The 23,324-nt window shown below is 37.7% G+C and overlaps 1 protein-coding gene across 2 annotated transcripts in view; it reads right to left on the bottom strand.

The window, feature by feature from the left end:
- Positions 1 to 23,324, bottom strand: part of LOC139954535 (plexin A3-like) — an 86,442-nt gene that overhangs the window by 61,222 nt on the left and 1,896 nt on the right. The window contains exons 1-2 of one of the 2 annotated variants that reach the window (XM_071954381.1): positions 4,939 to 5,170; positions 216 to 1,439 (exon numbers count right to left, since the gene is read on the bottom strand). In XM_071954381.1, the coding sequence (XP_071810482.1) occupies positions 216 to 1,376 (1,161 nt within the window). In that variant the 5' untranslated portion in view covers positions 1,377 to 1,439; positions 4,939 to 5,170. Of the gene's footprint in view, positions 1 to 215; positions 1,440 to 4,938; positions 5,171 to 23,324 lie in introns of those variants that run through there. The other variant, XM_071954379.1, reaches the window with a different exon arrangement.

Genomic DNA, 23,324 nt, shown 5'->3' with positions numbered 1-23,324 from the left:
AATTCACAACTGTTGAATTGTATTCAACTCCTGCAAAACATTCGCTGCACATTCGCATTCACAGAGGGTATGAACAGGGCTTAAGTAAGAAAAACCTTTTTCAAAATAAATGCATACATTAGCAACATGCAACATTGATCAATAGAAAAATGCATGAAAGTGAGCACAGTTTTGGTTCCTTTTTTTAGCATATATCATTTGAAATATATTCTTACCAAGCCAGGTGATTGAACACATGTTGATGATCCTAACCAGTCAATCTCCGTTGTATCAGTCCCTTGGTTGGCACAATCTTTCACTCTCTCCAGAAAGCGCTCATTAATCGTCTTGACTGGATACATACATACAACTGATCCAGATTCAGTTGTGTCTTTGGAGAATGTCACAAATAGAATGTCTTCATCTTGCGTAATGTTGTTTGAATGCAATCCAGTTCCTACTTTAGAGACGTACGCCGACTTCGCAAGATTGTAATTAACACCACCTGAATCTTTGCAAACCAGCGGAAGCTCAATGTACGAATCAAATGACACTGAAGTATCATCTTGGCATAAGCGGACAATTTTTGTGTAAAGTGGGGACCCAACTTCACGAAAGTTTTCAAGTTGTGTTGCAATAAAGTAGCTAAAATTTCCACTGGAAAACCCAAACATGTAATTGATGTCAAAAGTATTGCTAGCTGCTGTTTCATCTATGGTGTTCTCAGGTATCTGTATACCAGCCACGGGGTCAAACGTTGAACCTCCAGGAGAACTACTACTAAGAAGTCTTTTTGCGACTGTTGGCACACCTCTTAACCACATTGCACGCGATGCAGCACTGTACAGATAATTACCTATCCCGCTTGGTCCAGGAGCGATAAAAACAACATTAGAACCCTGCTCAGTGTTGGTAACCACTTCACGAGATGGCTGCTCAATGATACTCATATCATTCAAACGAAGTACCTTGCAGACACCCTGATAAACACTGCCACACACAATCAGCTGATTCCCTTTCTCATTGACGACTAAAGCTTTGTTGATGTTATTTGTAGGTGTTATAGCCACACTACAACTTCTTGGGGGTGGTGGGCATGCTTGATTATCGTTCTTAGGTCCTGTGATATTTTCCCCCTCTAACTGTAAATCACTTGAAAGTTTATACAATCTGTTCACAGCTCCCACAAAAAGTGTTTCTGTGGACTTGTCCAGAGCCATTCGTTGAAGGGGCACCAGGCCACCACCTGGGTCGAGGGTCACTTCAAATTGTTCGTAAGAAACTGCAGTAATTTGAGCAACAGCGACAAGTTGCAAGAGTAGGATCAGGCTGATGGATTCCATGGTTAGTAGATTACCTAGGCGGTAGCCTCTTGATATACATGCACCAGCAGCCATTCTGTCAATGATGGGGACCGTCAGTAGTCATGCGGAAGTATGCTTGGGGTCCTGTTGATAATTCTGAAACAAATCAAAAATATGAGACCGTATGAGTTCCTGGATTTTCCAAGTCACATGAGGGTTCGTTTACATTTTTAAATTTAGCATGTTGTACATAGCTTTGTGCATGCTGTTACTACTACAACTTCCCTGGAAGGGGACAAGGCCATTTAAATGTTGCAAAGGGCACTTTCACTTGAAAGAGTCTATGGGAAACTTTGGCAAGGGCATCAAGGCCAAGACCAGGGCAACAGGCTATGACCTGTAAAATTCCAAGTCTGCTTCAGACCTGAGCAAAATTGTTGGCAATCTCTTTATGTGGAGTAACAGCACAGGAACCTCAGGTGTGTTCTATTTTCCCAGACTCTGAACAGAACTCAAAGGTAAAACACAAGGTTTGGACTAACAACCAGGTAGTTTCCTTAATGGTCAAATCAATTTTCTGAAACAGGAGAAATCCTTACAAAAACTTGTCTAACAATATTGATGGAATCAGGCATCAAACAGTTTGATAATATTTTTTCTGAAGTCAGAAAATTCCAATGAAACGACTATTGCAGAAAATTGTTATACATGTACCAGCTCTTTAAAGGAACACGTTGCCTTGGATTGGACGAGTTGGTCTATAAAAAGCGTCTGTAACCCTTTTTTATAAAATGCATATGGTTGGAAAGATGTTTTAAAAGTAGAATACAATGATCCACACAAGTTTGCCTCGAAATTGCGTGGTTTTCCTTTTACTGTGCGAACTAACACGGTCGGCCATTTATGGGAGTCAAAATTTTGACTCCCATAAATGGCCGACGTGTTAGTCGACAAGGTAAAAGGAAAACCGTGCAATTTCGAGGCATGTTTGTGCAGATCATTGTATTTTACTTTTACAACATCTTTCCACCCATGTGCATTTTATAAAAAAACGGTTACAAACGGTTTTCAAAGACCAACTCAACTGATCCAAGGCAACGTGTTCCTTTAACAATTAATATCAAAGTGTACTAAGATACTGTTTGTAGGTTGGTGTAATTAACTGGCTGTCTCTCAAGCAGCGCACAAAATAAAAAAATAATATATGCAACTGTCTGCAGCGACAGAAGTCCCATCGCGTAGCCAAGTCCTTATTTAGTGTTTTCCACCCACAAAGTCATCCAACCATGCCGGATGCCTGACTGCATACTCTTGAATTAACGTGTTTAGTTTGTGTTCATGTACACTTGGTAATATTGGCTATCGTGAACAGAAATCTTTTGTAAGTTCCAAACCTCAAACATCAAACTTTAAACCCAGTCAGTTGAATCAGTCATACATGATCACATATGTAAATGTGGCACACCCACACAATCAATGCAAACATGACTCAGGTTCTGTTGTAGCTTTTGGTACAGTGCAGTTCTATGTGTTCTCACAATTGCATGAGAAAAAAAAATACAAAATTGAATGTGGAATATTAGGCACCTATAGTGTTGGACATGTTGTGTATTGAAAGTTTGAAGGGAATGTTAAAAATGTAGAGCTGAATGTGTCAACATGTTTAAACCAAGAAGGCAAGAACTGTAACATCTTAAATTGGTAAAATTACTAACGGGGACAGTCCTCGTTTCTCTTTCAGATACAAACCAATGGGGAGGTAGCTTACAAAACTAAGTCCAAAAAATGACAGTTTATAAAAAGAGGTCCTAGATTTACGGCATTAAAAAACTTATGTGGGTGTGTGAAATGTTTACAGTGTAAAACCTACTAGTACACATGTGTTAATGTGCACATCTTAAAAGCAGTAACAGCCAGAATTTACTAATTAGTAATAGATAAAGCACCTACAATGATACAAGTTAACTTTAATCATTGTACAGGTGTTTCATCGAATCAATTTCTTCCTTTTAAGGGTACATTAAGTGTCACTCATACACTATAAACTCGATGAAAAACCATTGATCAAAAACGAACAGTGCAACTGTGCGATGTTATTCTTGGTTGTTGTAACCATGGTTATCGAAAACCTGTAACAGGTGGTTACACGTCCAATGGCTTCCTCCATCAAGGACTTGCTGGGTTTGTTCCAAAATATTGTCAGTAAGACCAGCTTATCATCATTATTTTCCACAATTCCATTATTTGATATTGAAGAGGGATGCTTTTCATACCTAGCCAGCCGGACCACTTGGAGAGTATTGTGACTGGTCTTCAGGTGCTTCAACAAGAAATTGACCAGCGGACCAATGTAAAGCCCGGTTCATACTTCCTGCGAATGCGAATGCGATAGGAATTTTGACGAATTTGTGATGTCAAAATCCATATTCGCATTCGCAGGAAGTATGAACCGGGCTTCAATGGGAGAACGCAGCTTTACTAAAAACCTAATCATAGTGAATGGTAGTAAAACCTTTAGATGGTACTTTGGTTTTGTAACCATTAGTTCTAGGAGACCTGTAATAAGGTGGTTACACACCAATCACTTCCTTCCTGAGGGAAGGAACTCTCACTTCCCATCCACAACAATTTGTCAAACTTTTCTGGTCACATTTAAATCAAGTAAAAGATGCAGGGTGTTTCTCACATGGTTTCAATTGTTACACCATCATGTCGGTTTTAAGGCCGGTGTCCAGTCTGTTCAGGGTTGGCTTGCTTTATCCCTATGGCTCTCCTACACAGTATGATTAGTAAAGCAGTGTACAAATTAAAAGGATTGCAAAGTTGACTCTGCAAGCCCATTAATTGATATTTTAACTGATTCAACTAGCCACTGTCACTGGGAAACATTTGCAACACATTCTACATACATGTACTCATTCTAAATATGCCTTGCTTCAATTATAAGTGGATTCTCTATGATGATGCTACGATAGTATCATAGGCGTTTTATAAGCAGGACATTAATGCTTGACAACTTCACTTAACAGTGGCTAGGCGAAATCTGCTGGCTGGATATTTTGTTTTTTTGGAGTGGGTGGAAGGGGGGTGAGAGTGGGTTTTGGGTGGGGTCAAGTAACTGTCTGGGTAATGAAATATGCAACCAAGGTTATAACTGATGTTGGCAGGTTCCATTGGTGGCAGTGGCCACCCTGAGAAAATGCGCCCATAAAGTATGTTCTTCAACTCTTTTCATACTAATAAAAAAATCCTATATTGGACTGAAAAGCAGAAGCAGTCAAGCAATAGTCAAAATGAAAGTTGTTTTTAATGAAACAGACTTACATTCCAAAGAAATACAGGAAATCCTTAATGGGTTTTAAAACAAACAGATTTGCTTTTTACGATGGCCCTTTCATTGATAATAAGAAATACGTCGCTCAAATCCAAAGTTTTTTTAACGCAACCTCAGAACTTATGAAAGTAAATTACTTTACAATTTACATGTTTGTGTCACTGGTTAAAAAAAATAAAGATAAATGTTTCAATGCTCACTTCATATCAAAGACTACAATACATAAATCAACCAGGCCTAGAATATCACTAAGCATTATACATGGGAGTGGTGAAAAAACAGCTTTTCATACTGACATACAATCACTGAATTTCCACTTACAAGTTCGATGCCACTGTTGAGCTGGCGGTTTGAAAATATAGACAAACTTCCTGGTCCCTACCCCAAAAAAGCATCACCACTAGAACGAGACACTGCTATCAAACATATATCCAGTAGGCCACAATAACTATGATGAACAGAACATGAAAGATGGAGAGTGGAGAGCAGGATCCAAACTAAAAAGCCACACACATAGACAGCAGCAAGCTCTGACAAACTCCTACTGGATCAGTGAAAATCATCATCCTGTGTGCCGGCCAACGCACTGGTTCAATTGATTAACCCTCAACCAACTCCCCTGTGCTAAAAGTGGTATGACCTGCCGTCAACTATATGTCACAAACGACCAATCAACTACTACGTGAACGAATGCTCACTGCTCTTTCATTTCTAGACAAAAAAAGCAAAGTTCATTGTGATTTTTTTTCAGTCGAGGGGACCCAATGGGATGCGAAGATCTATCAAAACTATTTCCAGCTGGATGGCAAACACAATTGCTCAATCAAACACATCCGGAAGCTAGTGCAGTGGTTCTGAAAAGGCCCTGTTAACTTTGACTATTCTAGAAGAATGGTGGTTCCTGTGTGGTTTATAATACCACTCTTGAGAGGGGGGAGGGTCAACTTTTGGTCACTGGCCGCTATCTAAACAGTTTAGCCAAACCAAGTTCACCACAAAATCATAAATCAAGTTTTGTCAAGTAAAAACTTGTTATAAAACTTTTTCATCAGAATATGTGATAAATATCTTAATGAACAATATGAAACATTTGAAGAAAAGTGGTTTTACTTGTTTGTGAATTGTACCTAGAAACTGGAGCTGGATCAGCAAGGGCAAAAACAAAAATAAAAGCGTCCTGCCTTTTTTGATAAAAGGAAGGAGGAGGGCCTTTTTTTTTCTTTCTTTTTCTCCCTTTCAAAATGGCCTGCTGACACATTTTTAAAGAAAACTGGTAGGCCTACATAACAGTGAAGCCACATCATGCACTACAAAACAAATTTGTCAATTAATCTCAAGTATTGTTTGAAGCTTTGCATGGTGTGGGTTAATAGGAAGAAACTATAAATAAACAGTAAACTTGCGTGTACAACTATGTGTAAATCTCTTTTGTGGGACTGTTGGCTCTGAAAAGAGCGGTGTGGTCTCGTCGTTTCAAAAAGTATACTGTGCTCGTCTTCAGGAGAACTTAAGTCTTGTTCATGCACATGATACAAAATAGTTAAGACAGAACATTGTACAACTTCATTACATCGTACAACAACTGTATTACATCACACAACAGCAATGAAATTCCATCTTCACACATCTGTTTTAATCACCAATTACCGTAGAATTTTCAACCGTCACTTGGTAATTTGAAAGGCAATTAGATATTCTTATTAGGTTTAAGATGTATAACAATGTACAAGTCTGATAAGGTTCCTGGTTAATTTGATGTAATTCCTAATGTCCTATTCTTGGCGCATAAAGTAGCACTGCAGGGTGCCGGATGTTTAGTATCAAAACAAATGAGCGCCAGGCAGGACGTTGAACTATACTGGGGTAAAATATTGCAATTTGAAGAATGAATTTGGAAGCGATTATAATTAAAGATGATGTAGTTTTGTTGTAGGCCTTTCAGAGTTATCAAAGTGTTATCAATTGTTTTTCAACAATCTTTTTTACCCATCCACCATAACCAATTTTCAGTTTCAATATCGTGTTGGGTTTCAACTTTTTTCTTTCCCTTGTTTTAAAAATTGAAATTAACTTTTTCCAGTTTTTGTTTATATTTTTTTAAATTTTATTTTACCACCAATAATCCTGAATGGACCGGAAATGCTTTGATTTTGATAAATACAAATTTTCATGAAAATCGTGACAGAATGGCCTGAAACCAAGTTGGATTATGGGGTTTAGAGTCGATATGGGCAAAAGAAATCATTAACATAAAGACATTACAATGTTGTTTAAGATTGTTTGTGGGTTTTGAGGTGGGTCCTTGCTCAAAAACATGATTACCAAGTATTATATTTTAGTGTATTTCTTATATGTTTGCAGTATTCAGTTTGAGCTAATAAAGTCTCAAGGATTTTCCCCCAAAATGAGCCTTGGTTAGAGTATATCAAACTGTAAATAAAGAGACAACCTGTTTAGAAACCAACACTGTGTTTCTTTAATCATTGATTTGTTGTACCTTGCCTGACTGAAGTCGGCGGATCATGTTACAATCATTTACGGAGAAAACATGGATGTGGTCAAAGGAAACGCAATATCATTGTACTTTGCATCATCACACTATGTAACTTCATTGCAAAACTCCCCAACAAAACTCCCCAACCGCTTCCGTCTTCTCATTGTTAAACAACATTTTTTGATTACAGTAATTTTTCCAGAGTGCAGCAATAAGAGTCATGGAGGTCGGGTTGGTGTAATGGTGTCTTGCCTTGATTTCCACCTCCATCTCATTCACAGTGAATAGGGATTTGAGGCTAAAAACTTGATCTACAAAAAGTATCAAAACCCTTTTAAGGTACAAAGGGGAAGACCCAGGCATCAGAGGACAAGATCTCATCAGTGACCTTCAACAAATCTCCAGCTCAGCCCAATCAAAAAGGCGCCATTTATAAGCCCCATTAGCTCCCAATAGACAAAGCAAAATGTCAGCCAACTAGGATTTGTAGCAACTTGAAAACCTTGTTCCAATGGATTGAAGGATTTTAAAGAGACTTAGAGAGTAATTCACAATAGTTGAGGCATCTTTTTTTGACTGTTGTACAACGGCCTTCGTAAGTTTGGCCTTTCAATAAAGTTGTACTGGGGTGTGATTTGAAAGTAACTTCAGGCCCGATACTTCACCGCGGCAACGAAGGTAATTGCCTCCATGCCTGGGTGCTCTTGAAATTCTTCTATAGAAATGTATAATATCCTCTTAGGTTGCCCTTTACCAAGGAGAATGCTTGGTGCCCTTGCACTTTTAAAAACGAAGCACACAGGTCTGTAATTTACCTCTCATGAGTTGATCATACCTGAGAACTTCCCGCTCAACTGAGACGCCTAGTCACAGCGTGAAGGAAGGAACATGGTACACAACAAAATGGATTCAGTATTGACCAAATTGATTTCCGCAAGCAATCTCTGTAAGTAAATATTCAATTACTAGGATGAGGCTGTCTAGGTTTGCCTTTTCAACTCAACATTGTTGAATCAGGAACAGTTGGTATTACTAATCCTATGTGTGCACAGAGTCCTTGAACACATTCCATGGGTGTACTTCAAACAAACCTGACTAATGCATGGTCTAAATGCTGACACTATTCTAAATTTTAGAGAGCAATTTTATGGTTTGGTTCCAACAAAATTCCAGTTGATTTCAAAATCTGGCTCTATTCAGTCTGCTGTGTAGAGTGTTAACCAAAAACTTTGTACATAAAATACTAAATGAGATTTTAGAGAGAACCCATTTTCAGGCCTTGAATTACACAGAGGCTACGGTATTATGGCCTCTGGTTGCCCTGGTCGTGGACTTGGTGCCCCTTCACACGTTTCACATTTTCTTCAACATTTTCCAATGGAAGGGCCCTTAGCAAAATTAAAATGGCCTTTGCCCTCTCAAAGATGAATTCCAGGCCTACTGTGTACATTCTGTTTACATGGACCTTCATTTGAATCATTCCATCGCCATCTTACTTTATTACGGTAATAAAACCAACGACGAAACAATAGAAATCATACATTCATTGTAAGGCAAACAGACTGGGCCAACAAGCAACCTTCTTATTGAGGGTGCGACTGCCACATGTACACAATTTATGCCATGTGCATAAAATCTTTTTTACAACATCTATGAATTTAAAACACATTTGATATGAAGAATCCAAAAAGAATAGGTTATTTGATACTAAGCTTGGGGGATATCGATTTATTTTATTCACGATATATCGCCGACAATATATCGCGATATTCGATATAATCGCAATTAATGAAATTTGACATCATCAGTCTTCAAACTTCAAGTGAAAGTTGTAGAAGAGACAGTCATAGCTTAAGAGAGGTGTTCTAATGACCTATTCTTCTGGTTTTACTCCAAACCTATGGGATGTCTCAGCTAGCAAATACATCGCGATATTTAATCGATATTGCGATATATCGCGATTATCGTGATATATCGCGATATATCGATATTTCGATATTTCGATTAAAACCAAATTCATCCGATATTGAAATCGTTTCCAAATTAATATCGCGATATTCGATAATATCGTGATATCGCCCAAGCTTATTCAATACAACCTTTTCATTTAAGGAACATTGATTGGGTGGTAAAAATTTCCATATTTTTACAATCCATTCCCTACGCACATTAAATACCATCTAGTCACGCCTCAGCTATTACAGCAGGCTAAAGTTAACCAGTCAATGCGTAACATACCTAGCTGTTACGTTTTTTAAATCGTTCAAACCTGGGAAATTACTTAACCTTTACAGTGGATTGAGTGGGCTTATTGAGCAAGTACAGATGGTAGTTATAGTACACTATTCAACTCTACCCATTCACCAACCCCTCGCATCCGGTGAAAACACTTCTTCAGATACAAAAACGGCATCATCATTTTCCATTTAACGTCATAATAAAACACACATTCTTGAGTGGCAATTAAATTTTTAGTTTCAATCTAAAGTGATACCACAAAAGGTTTTTATTAACTCTTATCTTTGTTAACACTTGTTTCTTTTTAAATAACATTTTTTTTTATGAAGGACATGAGGATTTGATGCTCTAAATTATCTAGTAATGGTTGGAGGCCCAAATTTAATTGGGCTTTTGTGTCTTCAGACTGCACAAACCTTGATCTGTAATGCTGGCCTGTTCCAAAAGGGCGTGTACTTTTGAGGATTGGTACCAAGCAATGAAGTGAATAAAATCAATCAGAACTGCTCACCTAGAAAAGTCTATTCCACTTTGTATGACAAGAGGAAAGGACAATGATTCTTCTATTCCAGACTGTATAAAAAGTTGGGAATCACATTTTATGCAAAACAAATGAAATGCAATATTGCAGACTTTATTCCTGTGCACAAACGCATTGTAATAAACTACAAGGGACACGATTTTGGGTTGAGTAAAGAAAAATGACGAAAAGCGTGATTTGAACCAACGACCTCCAGATTAAGGTACCAGTGCTCTACCAACTAAGCAATCTATCCATTTAGCGTTCTCCCTAATTTTGTCAATATTTTTGTGGGTGGTCAGTAGGGGGGATTAATTCCCAAGAAAATGCCTAAGTTACTTGATGTCCGTGGAATTGTCTTGGTAGTGTGAAGAGGGCTAAAGAGGGAAATGCTACTTATGTATACATTTCAAGGGGCAACCAGGACAGCATCATAGAAGTACATGTACCAGGCTTCCACCTTCCCTTGCTTTCTTGATCAACGAGTTCTGACTGAAACTTTAGAAAGTATCACGGAACACAAAATCTGTCATGTTGTTGTTAGTTTAGGATATGATTGACGTGGCACCACACCAGCAGGTGAACAAACCCCCTCCATGAGAGATCAAGAGTTCCTGCCGTTCTTAACCTAATTTTCCAGCTTCCTTCCAATCTTTATATCTGACACATTGAAGCACATTTTGAACACAAGGCGGAAACAATGACTTCAAAGGTTTTCGTTTCCAGCAACCCACTTTTTCTTAACCCCCATTTTTTAAACCTAATTTTCCAGCTTCCCTTCCTTAAGTTTTTTGACACATTGTCAGCGCACAGTTCGAGAGCATGAACAATGACTTCACAGTTACATGTTTTTCCCTACGCTGCTCATGTCAAAATAAATTTACGACAAGGGGGCTGCGAACTTTTCACCATCTGGTCTCTCAAAATTTTGAAAAATAATTTTGAAAACAAATATTTATTTGGGAACTCAAACTGTACTTTGGATCGGATTTTCATGGGAATGCAGTTTACAGTAATGGATACAACCAGATATTTGAGAGGTGTCAACGCACCCAGGGAAAAAATGTGTATCGGACTGGACGTAGGGCAGACAGGTTAAATTATATAAATAGGAGCCTCCGGTCCAATTTCATTATGACATGTTTACAACAAAACAGTGTGGGAAACTTGAGCTGTACTCGGTATGTTCTGGTGCATGACGTTATGTGCACACACCTGTAAGACACTCACATACCGCATGTAAACTTATGTGGGTGTAACGCAGTTCAAGTTTCAACATGCTTTCCAAGGTTTCTTGTCTACCGTGTTTTTTTCCCCCTCTGTTTTACAATTCATCATGGGAAAAGAAAAACACTTCAGTACAAGTTGACAAACGATGTCATAACAATAGTATTGTTTATCAAGAACCTGGTAAAGAAACCAGGTTGCTATGGTGCCAGTGCCTGCAAAGGTCTTCCTGGGGCAAGTGTATCAATAAAAAAAGTGCAAGAACTTCAAGGAAACCTTTTTTTTTTTTTTTCTGTACATGGTCAAACTATGGATATTAATATTGCATCAGGTAAAAAGAATGTTATTTTGGTTTATCCTTATAATGATGTTTAGGTATACTTTACTATCCACGTCCTGTGGACAAAGTTTTACTTTACTTTTTGTTAGTACAAACACAATCTAACAAAATACAAGTTTGTATGGGCCTAATATGTAGATGCTCACTCAAGATTATATGAACTTCAAGCAAACTCTGCTTCCCTCCAAAAAATAAAATAACTCTACGATACTTCAAGTACAAAGTTGATACTGAAACTCTATGGCCTGAACCTGACCTCAGAGAAACAAACTTAATTTGATCATTTTGGTCCAATTTAAACCTAAAATTCCTCCGCAACTTTTTTCCTATCCACTAACCTTTCAAATATTTATTGTACATCACTTAATATGATGACAGATGTGGGCACGGCCATGCCTTCGGGGTCAAGGGTCAGTACGACCTTTATGAAGACAACCTGTTTCAATTTATTTCCCAACTAATAAAAAATCTCCACCCAAACTCCACTGTTTATTTTCAATTTTATGGGTGTTGATGTTTAGCGATACAAAGGATGTTCAGCATTAGACATGTTGGGTTTATTCCATCCAAGGGAAAGCAGCTGTGAGAAATCTTGAAAACTTTTTTACGACAGGGGTGGGAAAAAAAGCTCTCTGAAAATAGCTTGTTTTTCTTGCAAGGAAGTCAGACGTCTATTTATTTATCTTGCTCTGTTGTTTAGGGAGAGTTGTCATGTAGTTCAATCATGTTGAAGTTGTTGTGTTGGGGTGTTTTTTTTTCTTTTTTATGTATGTTTGGGGGTGTTTTTGTTTTTCTTTTTTAGGTATGTTGGGGGGTTTTCAGGCAGCACCTGCCGAGTAAGATCACTTTGTTACAAGTGATCCGTGTGGAAACCATGTGGAAACACATTTGTGTTATGTCACTATTTTATGTTACTGTTTCAACTGGTGTGCGTTACCTTGAGTTTCGCAGCCAGCTTTGTTATTACTTGAATGGCCTTGTGTGTAGAGTTGTGTACAGCATGTGCTCTATTGAACAATCAGAGATTGTTATGAAAACATAAACAGAAAAACAAAATGAAAATACTAACATCAAGTAAACATTTGTCATGAGTAAATTTCTGTTTTGAAATTTGATGTTCAATTTTGTTTTCAATGTTTCTTAACATTTAACAATCATTTTTTAATATTAATAACTTGAATTACATTTCGAAGTTAAGATCAACACAAATCAAAGTTTCAAATGTATTGATAAATTCTGGTGTAGAATATTTATATCCAATAATTTGGGGTTTGTTAAGCTAACATTTTATCAAGTCAAAGTTTTAATACATTTTAAAGTAACTAGTTTAATAGCTTTGAAATTAAGTTATTATTTATTTTCAAAGAAATATACGCTTAGCAGGCCTTGAACTTTGCTCTTAAAGGGGCACGGACTGCAATTTCCCTCTGATAAGGGACACTTCTATGAGGAACATGCACATTTGTACAGGGAACGAAAGCAAAAGCACAGGGCACCAAGACAATTACTTTGAGTGCCGTAGGTTATTTTGAGGCCTGATATAGGTCTTCACTGTACATCCTAGGCCTACATCCCCTTTAAAAGGTAAAGTGTAAAAAAAGGAAATTCCATGGTGTTGAAAGAAATTCTGTCTTTGTATCTATACAATGAGAGAGTGGAGTCCGATTGTCCGAAGATGACCTACAAATCTTCCTCTCTAACACCACACATTCCATCTCTTTGTATGAGGAGATGGTAATTTACCTTATCACTGACAACCGCCACAAAAGACTGTCTCAGGACCAAAGGCCATGGAAATAAGTGAAACTTTTCTTGGAACAGTCTTAGAAGAAAGTAAAACACCAAAAGCTCCTGAAGAAACTAAAAAGATGACAGTGCATACATTGTACAAGTACAACTTTCTAGTGATTTATAAAATCAAATGGTTTTAACCAATTTGAAAAAGTACACATGATACATGATGTGTAGTGTAGTGCACTTTAACACAAAGTACAAAATGTATTTTATTACAGTGTTCAATGTTGCTATAACAAACTGTTATGATTGACATTGACAACTGCAGTGATGTGATGATCAATCCATGTGCTGGACATTCATCAGCCTGTATCCTACCTAAAATAGTTTGAAACACATGAAGCTCCACAGAGGGTAATTCTATCCATGACTCAGTTACAATGCGTCTTGTCATTCAGTCATTTGCTGAATCACACCATGGAGGTACCTCCATGATCACACTGATTAAGATGTCAACGCAGGCCTGTATTGCTTTGCTTTTGAAAGGATAAGGGAAGGCACCAAGGCGTAAAGGGCATCCTATGAGAAAATTTTAAATTTCTACTGAGAGCATTTCAAGGGCACCAAGGCAATAACCAGGGGGCATGGAGGCAATGCGTGAAGTATCAAGCCTGTCAACGTATATGAAGGATGAATTTCCAACATATTTTAACTTAAATTTAATATGAACATAACACAAGTACGCATCCTGTATCAAAAATGTGACTATATGTAACCTAGCACTAATTAGGCTACATGTAGCTGAACTCGAGTGTCCCTGTCTAGTGTCTGTGGTGTGTGTATGATCCATCAATGTTTCAATCACTCTATCACATGTACACATGTTTATTTTAAAAGAGATTATGTAACAGTATAATTGAAGTACATTTTTTGCACAGTACATCGAGGCTCTTAATGTAATACACCTTTTCGTTTGTATGCACTTGAGCACAACACACGGCAAATTACGCTAACGAGTGACAGACAAAATTGTGTCTTTGGGCGCATGTCTACCAGGCCTAGAATTTCATCTTTAAAAGGGCAAGGCCATTTCACTTTGCACACGCCACTTCCTTTGGAAAATCTATAAAGTCAAAAGAAAACTTTTGAAAGGACACCAAGGCCAAGACCAAGACCTGCTATTCCAGGCCTATCCTACAATTTGTTGCTTAGACTAAAGGTTACCAGCCAAAATGTCCATGCTACTCCTACCAGTCCAACACTTCTTTTCCTTCAGGATTCTGCCTGACTGCCACCTGACAATGCACTATTCTTCAAGCTTTCAACGGTGACTTTATTTTTGCAACCACACACATTCCCCTGGTTTCCAACATCACTGCAGGAATGAACCATAGAAAAGGAATGGTGTCACTTCAATCTCCAAACCTCAATTGGTAAATTAAATGATGAAACACAAGAGGTGAGGCGAAGGGCCAAACTAATTCTACAACTGGAATCTATGGTCTTTTTTCTGCATACTTGGTCAATTTTTCTACTTTCTCTTTTATTTTATTACATTTACAATGTGTAACCACATAGAGGTGGTCTAACACTGAACTATAGAACATGCCAGGCCTGTATGTTTCATTTTTGAAAGGGCAGGGGCACCAAGGCATTTCTCCTTAGTAAAAAAGGGCACCCAATGAGGAAATTGCTAATTTCTACTGTAGAGCATTTCAAGAGCACGAAGGCATTGACCAGGGGGCATCCAGGCAAACGCCTGAGTTGCCTCTGTAAAGTACCAGGCCTGCCATGCTTTTGGCCAGCGGGAAATCCAATTCTCCTTTTGTCATCCTATTCAGATCTTGGACAACCTACTTGATATTCTGTCTACTACATACATGACTTAAAATGGTATTCTGATGCTCCTAATACGCATTTCCTTTTAATATCAACATTTTGCAGACAAACCCAATCATCGACTCAGTATTTCATACAGTGATGCACAGTATTTCACCTTCTTCACATTATACAAACATATAAAAATTAGCAGTGCATTGATACAATCTATGCACAATAACAGTGCATCACATAATGACTCAAAACCCCAACATATCAAATTATACTTATAAAATCAAACCACATTCCACCTGTCATACCAGCCTGTCAACCTGACTCTACAAATACACACCCAAAATGATAGAAACATCTAACGGCAACCAATTGACACTCATCAGATGTATCGTTAATGTGCACTACAAGTTTTAAGTTTTTGTGATGACAAAATAACTGCAAAATATTCAACCCAACTATCAAAAGTACCCACTGTTACAGAAAGCACACAACACATAGGCCTAGACTATTGAGATGGGTGCAGTGTGCAAAGCTTCCATACAGTTCGCAGTTTTTCTTCTCGTCTATACAAGTGGGTCTAAGGTCTCCTTAATCCTACTTGAGGCTGTAACAAGTGGAGACTCTTTAGAATGTTGCCGGTCTTTGTTTGCAAAATATCTGAATTGGGTGGTTACCTTGCGACATACCATTCCTCTGCGGTCAAAGAACCCATGATTTGAAGGAATTCAAAAGTATACCAAGTTTTTTTCCAAAGCTCTGCCATTAAGCTTCTGGATCCATTTGGAAACTCAGTGTAAAATGTAGGTTAATGTAGGCTTGCACTGCTTCCAAAATTTATTACAGAGCCTGAGCCGAGGTCCAGTTCTCAGATTACTTTAAGCTTTCCACTTTTCTTGATTGGTTGGGGCATGGTAGGGGGGGTACATAATCTGTAAAAAGTAAAAGCTTCCTTGTGAGGACATGGTAACATGATAATTAAAAACCAACGTGGAATGAGATACATTCTAAGCATAGAAAATACAGGGTTTCGACAATAGAAGTGTCACCTCCTTTCACAGACATTTTCAAAGACATATGAGATATTAATAAAAAGTGACAGGGCATTTAGCATCAGACCATTTACACAACCACCACCTCCCTGGGTATAGTTTGCAAACACAAGAATCCAACTTTTATTCCAAGCCCCTGTTTTTGTAAATTTCCCTTAATCAATACACATTAATCATGTGCACTTCTAGCCTATCTGCAGTGACAGTGCCACCCTGGCAAGGTCTAGACTCTATTCTAGCAAGACAGACAGGCGACCTCCCAGAAACTTCTAGGGTCATAGAGTGTGTATGATACCCCTCCCTGGGTTCGATGGGACCACTTGAGTGTGAATGGCTGTAATTTCTATGATTGATCAGGCACCAGAACTTGCTCTTTTTTCTCCCGGCAGAGTCAAAGGTCAGCCAAACCATGATATGCAGACTACAGAAGTCACGGTTTACAATATAATTAGGTTTCTCTGGGGAGACTGTCCTTATAATTATGTCACAACATTTTAAAGAAGTGACCCCTTAAAAGAACTAACACAAGTCACAAGTAGTACATGTACGTAGACAGACATAATACGCAAGTTTGCTATTTGGAAAAGGGAGATTTATACACCCTGCACTTCATGTAGTATAGAAGTTTAAATAATCATATTTTTACAGCATTACTCTGATATTTCTAGAGGAAACACAAAACATTTATTAATTTTGATTGTGTACTCTTTGAGCTCTGTAACACCTTGGGCGCGAGTGTTTGACATTAATTTACAAATAAAAATCTTTTCTGCACCAGGTATGTTCTTTTGGTAGCTCAGACCGACTACCCGTAAAATCAATGCTCTCATTCACAGAGTTCCATGAATTGAAATTGGGTTTAGCAGTGAAATTTTGCTTATACCTGTGCGTACTCCACGTTTCTAGGCATTCTTTGCTTACACAGTTAGCCAATAAGTTCGTCCCTTGCACAGTAAGTGGAGAACAGTGATCATAAGCGCAGACTTTTGGGGGTAAGCAGAGCCATGAAATGGGGCCCTGATCAGCTGAAATACTAGCTGCATGCCTGAACAAGGAAATCAGCCGATCAGCTGGGAAGTTGGATGCCTGATGAAAGAGGTAGCATGAATCAATATTGATCTCATCAAAATCAATCAAAATCAATTTCTCATTGACTTTAATTGCATGTTCAGGTGGGAACCGGATAGTGAAGGTCTATCCCAACATTGCTTGAAAAGGTTTTTATCCAAATTGGAAACGAAAAGACGAAGAACCTCAAGAACATCTGCAAAATAACAACATGGAATCACCCGCAAAGCAAAAGTGTATTGGTTGCTTTTAATTGGGGCAAAAAACCCTCTCCAATCTACTCTCTCAGAATATACTTTACAAGTCTCTACAAAATACAAAAGCTGTCCTGTGTCCATATAGTAATTTGAAAACTCGGGTAAGACCCTCCTACTACTGTCTGACCATTCAATATCATTAACTCTGGTTTTGAATGAGAGATAAACTATGCAAGTCTGCAATACGATATCTATCACAGCACACAGTCAACCCTCCTACTGTCTGACCATTCAATAAACTATGCCAGCCTATCATATACCATGGTAATTGCATTTAATACACAGACAGTACACAGTTACTTCTGCACACAGGGGTGCGTTTTCGCAGTCGTAGACAATTTTAACTGTTTACTTCAATGTCCAGTGATCAACCAAAACATTGAAATACAGCCACGAAAACGCACCCCAAATGTGCCACCATATGAAACCTGTGCAGTTGAATGGTTTCAAATGGTTTCTGTTGCAAGCAAATTACCGTAAAATATCACCAGAATATAGAAAGTGAAGGTTAACAGTCAGAAATCTTAACATTTTACGCATGGATAGCAGTGAAAAGGAAAGTTCTTATGTCAAGTTAGATGTAATAGATGCATGTTTATCTAGACACTTTTATCAATTCAATCTGGTAACTTAATCATGTTTTGCTTTCCCAATTATTTCATACTAGTTACAAGGGTCAATGACCAAGCTTAGCTGGTCCCTGGTAATTGATTGGGAACTTGTCAGTGTTTAAGAACCTACCCCCTCTGGTTCCAACCAAGGACATCCTAGAGTAGTACATCAAGCCAGATGACTGCCAACTAGTCCGACTAAACACTGTTTTAATAATTTGTACACGCCAATCAGAATAACTTTAACATGATAGATAAAATTTTGCCAGCCTGCAAAATCATTAGCATAAATGCATTGAATACACAGTTAGTCCTGTGACGCAGTTTTTGTAATTTGGTCGTGATCCATGGCTACACAGCAACAGGTTGTTGTAGCTTCTGACTGGCTCCACACACAAAAATATTAAGGAAACAGGGAGAGAAGACGCTAACATTAGGGCTAAATAGCTCAGTTGGTAGAGCGCCAACAGGTTTCTGGGAGTCGCAGATTCAAGTCATGCTGTAATCAATTTGTCTGTGTTCATCCCAAAATTTGAATCAATTTCATTCACTGAATGCTCTCATGAAAAAAAAAATATGTGAAAAGTTTGCCTCACTTGGTCATCGAAGTTGCAAGAAAATACTGATAGAAAAAATACCCTCGTTGCATAGAACTAGATGTGTTTTCTGATGACTGAGAGGCTTCATGCCGAAGCCTTTCTCAGGTTCAAATTTTTAGGATGAAAAACTACCCTTTTCTCAAAAAGGGTGTCATTCCTAACAATGTTTTGTAATATCAACAACTCTTCAAGTTCAAGGTGTTCTTTACCAAGTAAGTTTGTATGATCATTAATTTTAGGGGTAATTCACCACTGTATCCATTACAAAATCTGACCGCTAAAAAAATTGACAATTTACGACTTCAGGACTGAACTTGACCCAGACAGGAGACAAGGCGTTTCTGTCAATTATGCTGACCTGACATCTGGATTTTCGCTTCAAAACCCAGAGAGGGTTTTACTAACATCTGATTGAGAAATAAATCATCCACAGGGGGGGGGGGGTGGGGTGGTTGAGGAAAAGACAACCACTGTGATGCATTATAAATGAAAATGGTTAATTCTGTCAATTATGTTGGTTGAGGAAAAGACAATGTAGTGATACATGGTAAACGAAAATGGTAAATAATGTCAATTATCAAAATGAATATGTCAATTGTCAATTACGCTGACCCAACATCTGGATTTTAGCTTTAAAAAAGCTGATTTTGAAATAAATCATACACAAGGGGCAGACTTCCCCTTCCGAGGGGAGGGGGGTGTGGAAAAGACAACCATTGTGGTCCTTTATAAATGAAAATTGCAAATTTGACCAACAAGTTCGGTTTTTGAAAACTGTGCATGTGTTTAAATTAAAGCCATGATATAGGCTTACAAAACAAGACCTAAAACCCTCTGCCAGAAGATTTCTGAGAATTCTACAGCCCCCCTAAAAAGGTGATCCAGAGATTAAGCCTCATGATTGTTTGTATTCCTTGAGCAGGATGAAGGTCATAAGGTGGTCAACACCCACTTTGTAGTACCAGGGAGAGGTTCTCATTAGCAAAAAAAATCACCCAAGAGAAGGTCTCTTTGGTGCTTGGCACAACTTTCTCTCCAAATTATATCAGTTTCCGGAAGACATAAAGAGGTGCACACATGTAATTTACGACACCTGCCGCAGCAGGGGATAATGCATTAGTTGCTGTTAACCTTGGAACCTTTCCCTCCTTCAAGAAGCTAAAATTAACTTCACCTTGCCCCCTTCTGATCAACACATCTTCCTACAACCTGTTCGAAATCAGAAAGGTCCACATACGAAAACATAGTGCCTTCTTGTGTACCATCTGCCATGGCTTCTTGTAATAATGCTCACTAAATGGCTTTATTATGGTAGTTTTATAGTGTCTTGTATTTAAAAAAAAAAAAAAATTACGCTTTACAATTCCAAGTGTGTATTTGAATAGCCAAGTTTAACCCCCTATAGTAATTAGATTTTAGTACCCACAATTTTTGTCACATGGTTTTATGTATCAAGTTTTCCAATTCAATTAAATATTATTTATTCCAAACATTTTTTATTTCCTACCTGATTGCGTGGGTTTCCCAATTGTGGCATTTTCTTCCAGTATTTTGTTACCCTGAACAGTTCTTCTCTTTCATCTTTAATTTTTTAACATCGAATTTCCTGGCATTATACAAGCCCAATTAGATGTGATTTACCATCAGTACTTATTAATTGAAGGAAAAAAAGTAGAATTAAATTTGTATTCATCCTGTTATTGGTGCTTCTACTGGATGTGAAATCAAATCATAAGTTTATGGTTTTAAAACAAACAGTTGAGTAAAAAGTTTACATTTCATCAACTATTTAAAGTGGCCAACAGAATTCACCAAGAGCAACTGCATAGTATTTTTCAGCAAAATCAAGTTGAAACTTGTTCCAACAATGCACACAATCCTATAGACCCTTTTTCTAGACCCAAAAGTGACAGTCAATTTGTTGCGAGGACTCAGGGGAAATGACCGATTAGCCAATCAAAAAACCACAACCGCTGCCGATTTCTATTAGATTTTCAACTCAGAGGGAGCCCGGGCTGCATCAGAGCAAGCTTTGCTAAGGGGAGACTAAGAGCCACAATGCGTGGGTGACCCATTGGTATAACCTTCCCTTGCATTGGTTCCCACGGTCTAGCAGGTTACACTTCATTAAAGATGTGGTTACAGTTTTGGTTACTTTTTTTTTTTTTGACGATAGATAAATTTCATTGTGTTCAAATTCATGTAAAATGCCATTGCTGTTGGTGTAATAAATAAAGTCAGACCGAATCCTTGCTCGGTCAATAAAAAAAGAAATTTTCTTAATCACACTGGTCAAATAAAAACTATTTTGCTAATAAAATTAGTATTTACCAGTTGTGTCAGTACCTTTAATAACATCACAATACATCTATCACATTACATTCCTCAATTGTCAAACCTAACCTCGCTTAACCATTAGGGTTTCTATGAAAGGTACAAGGTACAAACTTCATAATTTACAGTTGGTGATAACATTTGGCTGTGAATTTGAGGGTGTTTGCAAACAATTCAACTCAAGAACACTATCAAGTGGTAACCTTCTGTTATCTTTTTTTTTTTTAACAGGTTCAGTTTTGAATTTTAACTGTCATACAGACTGGAGAAACAAAGTGCTTTCACAGCCACCAACTGACTGGTGGTGCCTCGTTCTGAGGATGATTAGTGTAGTGAAACTAGTCAACAAATTGGATATTATTGGCTGTGTTTCATAGAAAATTCATTTGCTGAGTTGATATTTTACCAGCCTGCTGATCTTCTTTCATAAAATAAATTTGGGGTTTTTTAAAGAGGAAGGGGAAATTGTTGTCTGTGTATTCACAGTTTTTGGTCCGCCAACATTTCTGTAATTTAAGCGTGATTAACCATGTCTTGATTTACATGGTTTTGCATGGAGGACATCGCCTCTGTTGTTCTTTGTTCTGGCCCTGGTGCCCTTTCAAAAATTTCCCATAGACTTTTAGATTTTCCAATGGAAGTGTAAAACTGAAAATGGCCTTGCCTTTTTCAAAAAAGGGCCTGATGCATCAGTTGCTACTCAAATGTTATCATTTGCTGCTCAATTGTAGTATTCAGTGTGCACAAAACATTGGGAACTCTATTCATTTTAATACAGTCTCTTCACTCGGTAAAAATTAACTGCCGATCGAAATTATCAAGTTTGTGGCGCCACTTCTACATTGTTTAATTGGTATTTTTTACATAATGCATGACGTTCTCAATGGAATGGACCATGATCGCACAAAGAACACCAACTATGGGCCACCTGTGACCTTGTACGCTTGGCAGCAATGATGAACAATGAAAGTACGCGCTTTTATTGAAAAACAAAATACTGTTATATGATCTTGTCTGGAATATTTTAGTGAGCACTGTATTTGAACAGAGGCCCATTGCAACACAATCTTTCAAAATTGGATTTTGAATTTCATTCATGACCAGGCACATAATGAAATGTAACACATTGTTAAAAAAAAAATACATTATGATGACATTTGAAGTCTTTACCAAAGAGCTAGGTTATAAAAAAAAATATAAAAAAACAAACTATTGACCACTAGTTGCTCAAGATGCGCTGCGCAATACAAAATGTACACAAAGAAAATTACTCCCAAAATGGTGGGCGCACATTGTGTGGAGGTGCATTTCATGTCATGCAAGGGGTCAAATGAAACTAAATTTGGTGTCATATGGTGCTCTGGCTTCGGCCCAATTTTTTTTGTTTTTTCAAGTGTTTATCTGAACTTAACATACAATGCAATAAAGGCTGGCTGTAATTGGAGAGAAATTTTTATTTTATTGTACATGCAGATTTCAAGCAACCAACCAGTCTGTATCTAGGCTTACACCACATGTAAAATCTGTTTGAAATGCATGCATAGGATATTACATAATCGTGTGTCTGTGACTATTATAAAATGTAATTGATTATCATTTACATACATTATACAATGTATACATTCAATAATTTAAAAAAGTAGGCTTGTTTACAAATAAGTTATTTTTTTGTGAACTTTGCAGAAACTGATATAAAAAGATAATGACATTAGGCCTAATTGATAAACTAGGTCTGTCATCCACTACATATTAAAAAATATCCAGCATTCAACCAGATAAACAACTGTACAAGATAAAATTATCTGTCTCACAAGGAAGTTGGCATGGGAGAAAATCATGAATGCAGATCAATTCCAATAACAAACCTAATGTCCATGCATACATTCTGCCAAACTAGCAACATGGCCTTTAATTTACAGTGCAGTCACCTTGATTACCATTGCTGTATATAGACTGTGTATAAGTCGGCACATTAAACATTGCCACATTGATTAAAGTGCACTATTTTGATCATTCACACAAAATGCAATGTACGCAGGAACCCTTGGAATGTTCCTTTTAAAATGATTGAATATGCACAAGATTAGCACGGTCTACTAGGCAGACAACTTAAATGACTTTGTAATGTGTTGGGAATTTATTTCAGAATACAAATTGCTAACGTACATTCATATCAAAAGTCTTTCCCATGCAGCTATAACTTAGGCTACTATCTTTGTGATGTACCAAGTGTGCCAACCTTACAAATGGTGGAAGGTGATTGTCATTACACCGATAAGGGACCCAACTATTTTGCCCTTCCATCCTCAGTTTGGTATTGATTTGAAAGAGAGAATTTGTGTCCATAAAGAGAAACATGGTACAACAAAGTCTACTACAATCCTATGGTAATTTCTCATAAAA

The sequence above is a fragment of the Asterias amurensis genome, chromosome 2 (assembly GCF_032118995.1).
Source record: "Asterias amurensis chromosome 2, ASM3211899v1".
Taxonomy (NCBI): Eukaryota; Metazoa; Echinodermata; class Asteroidea; order Forcipulatida; family Asteriidae; genus Asterias; species Asterias amurensis.
This window is presented reverse-complemented; position numbering and strand designations above follow the sequence as displayed.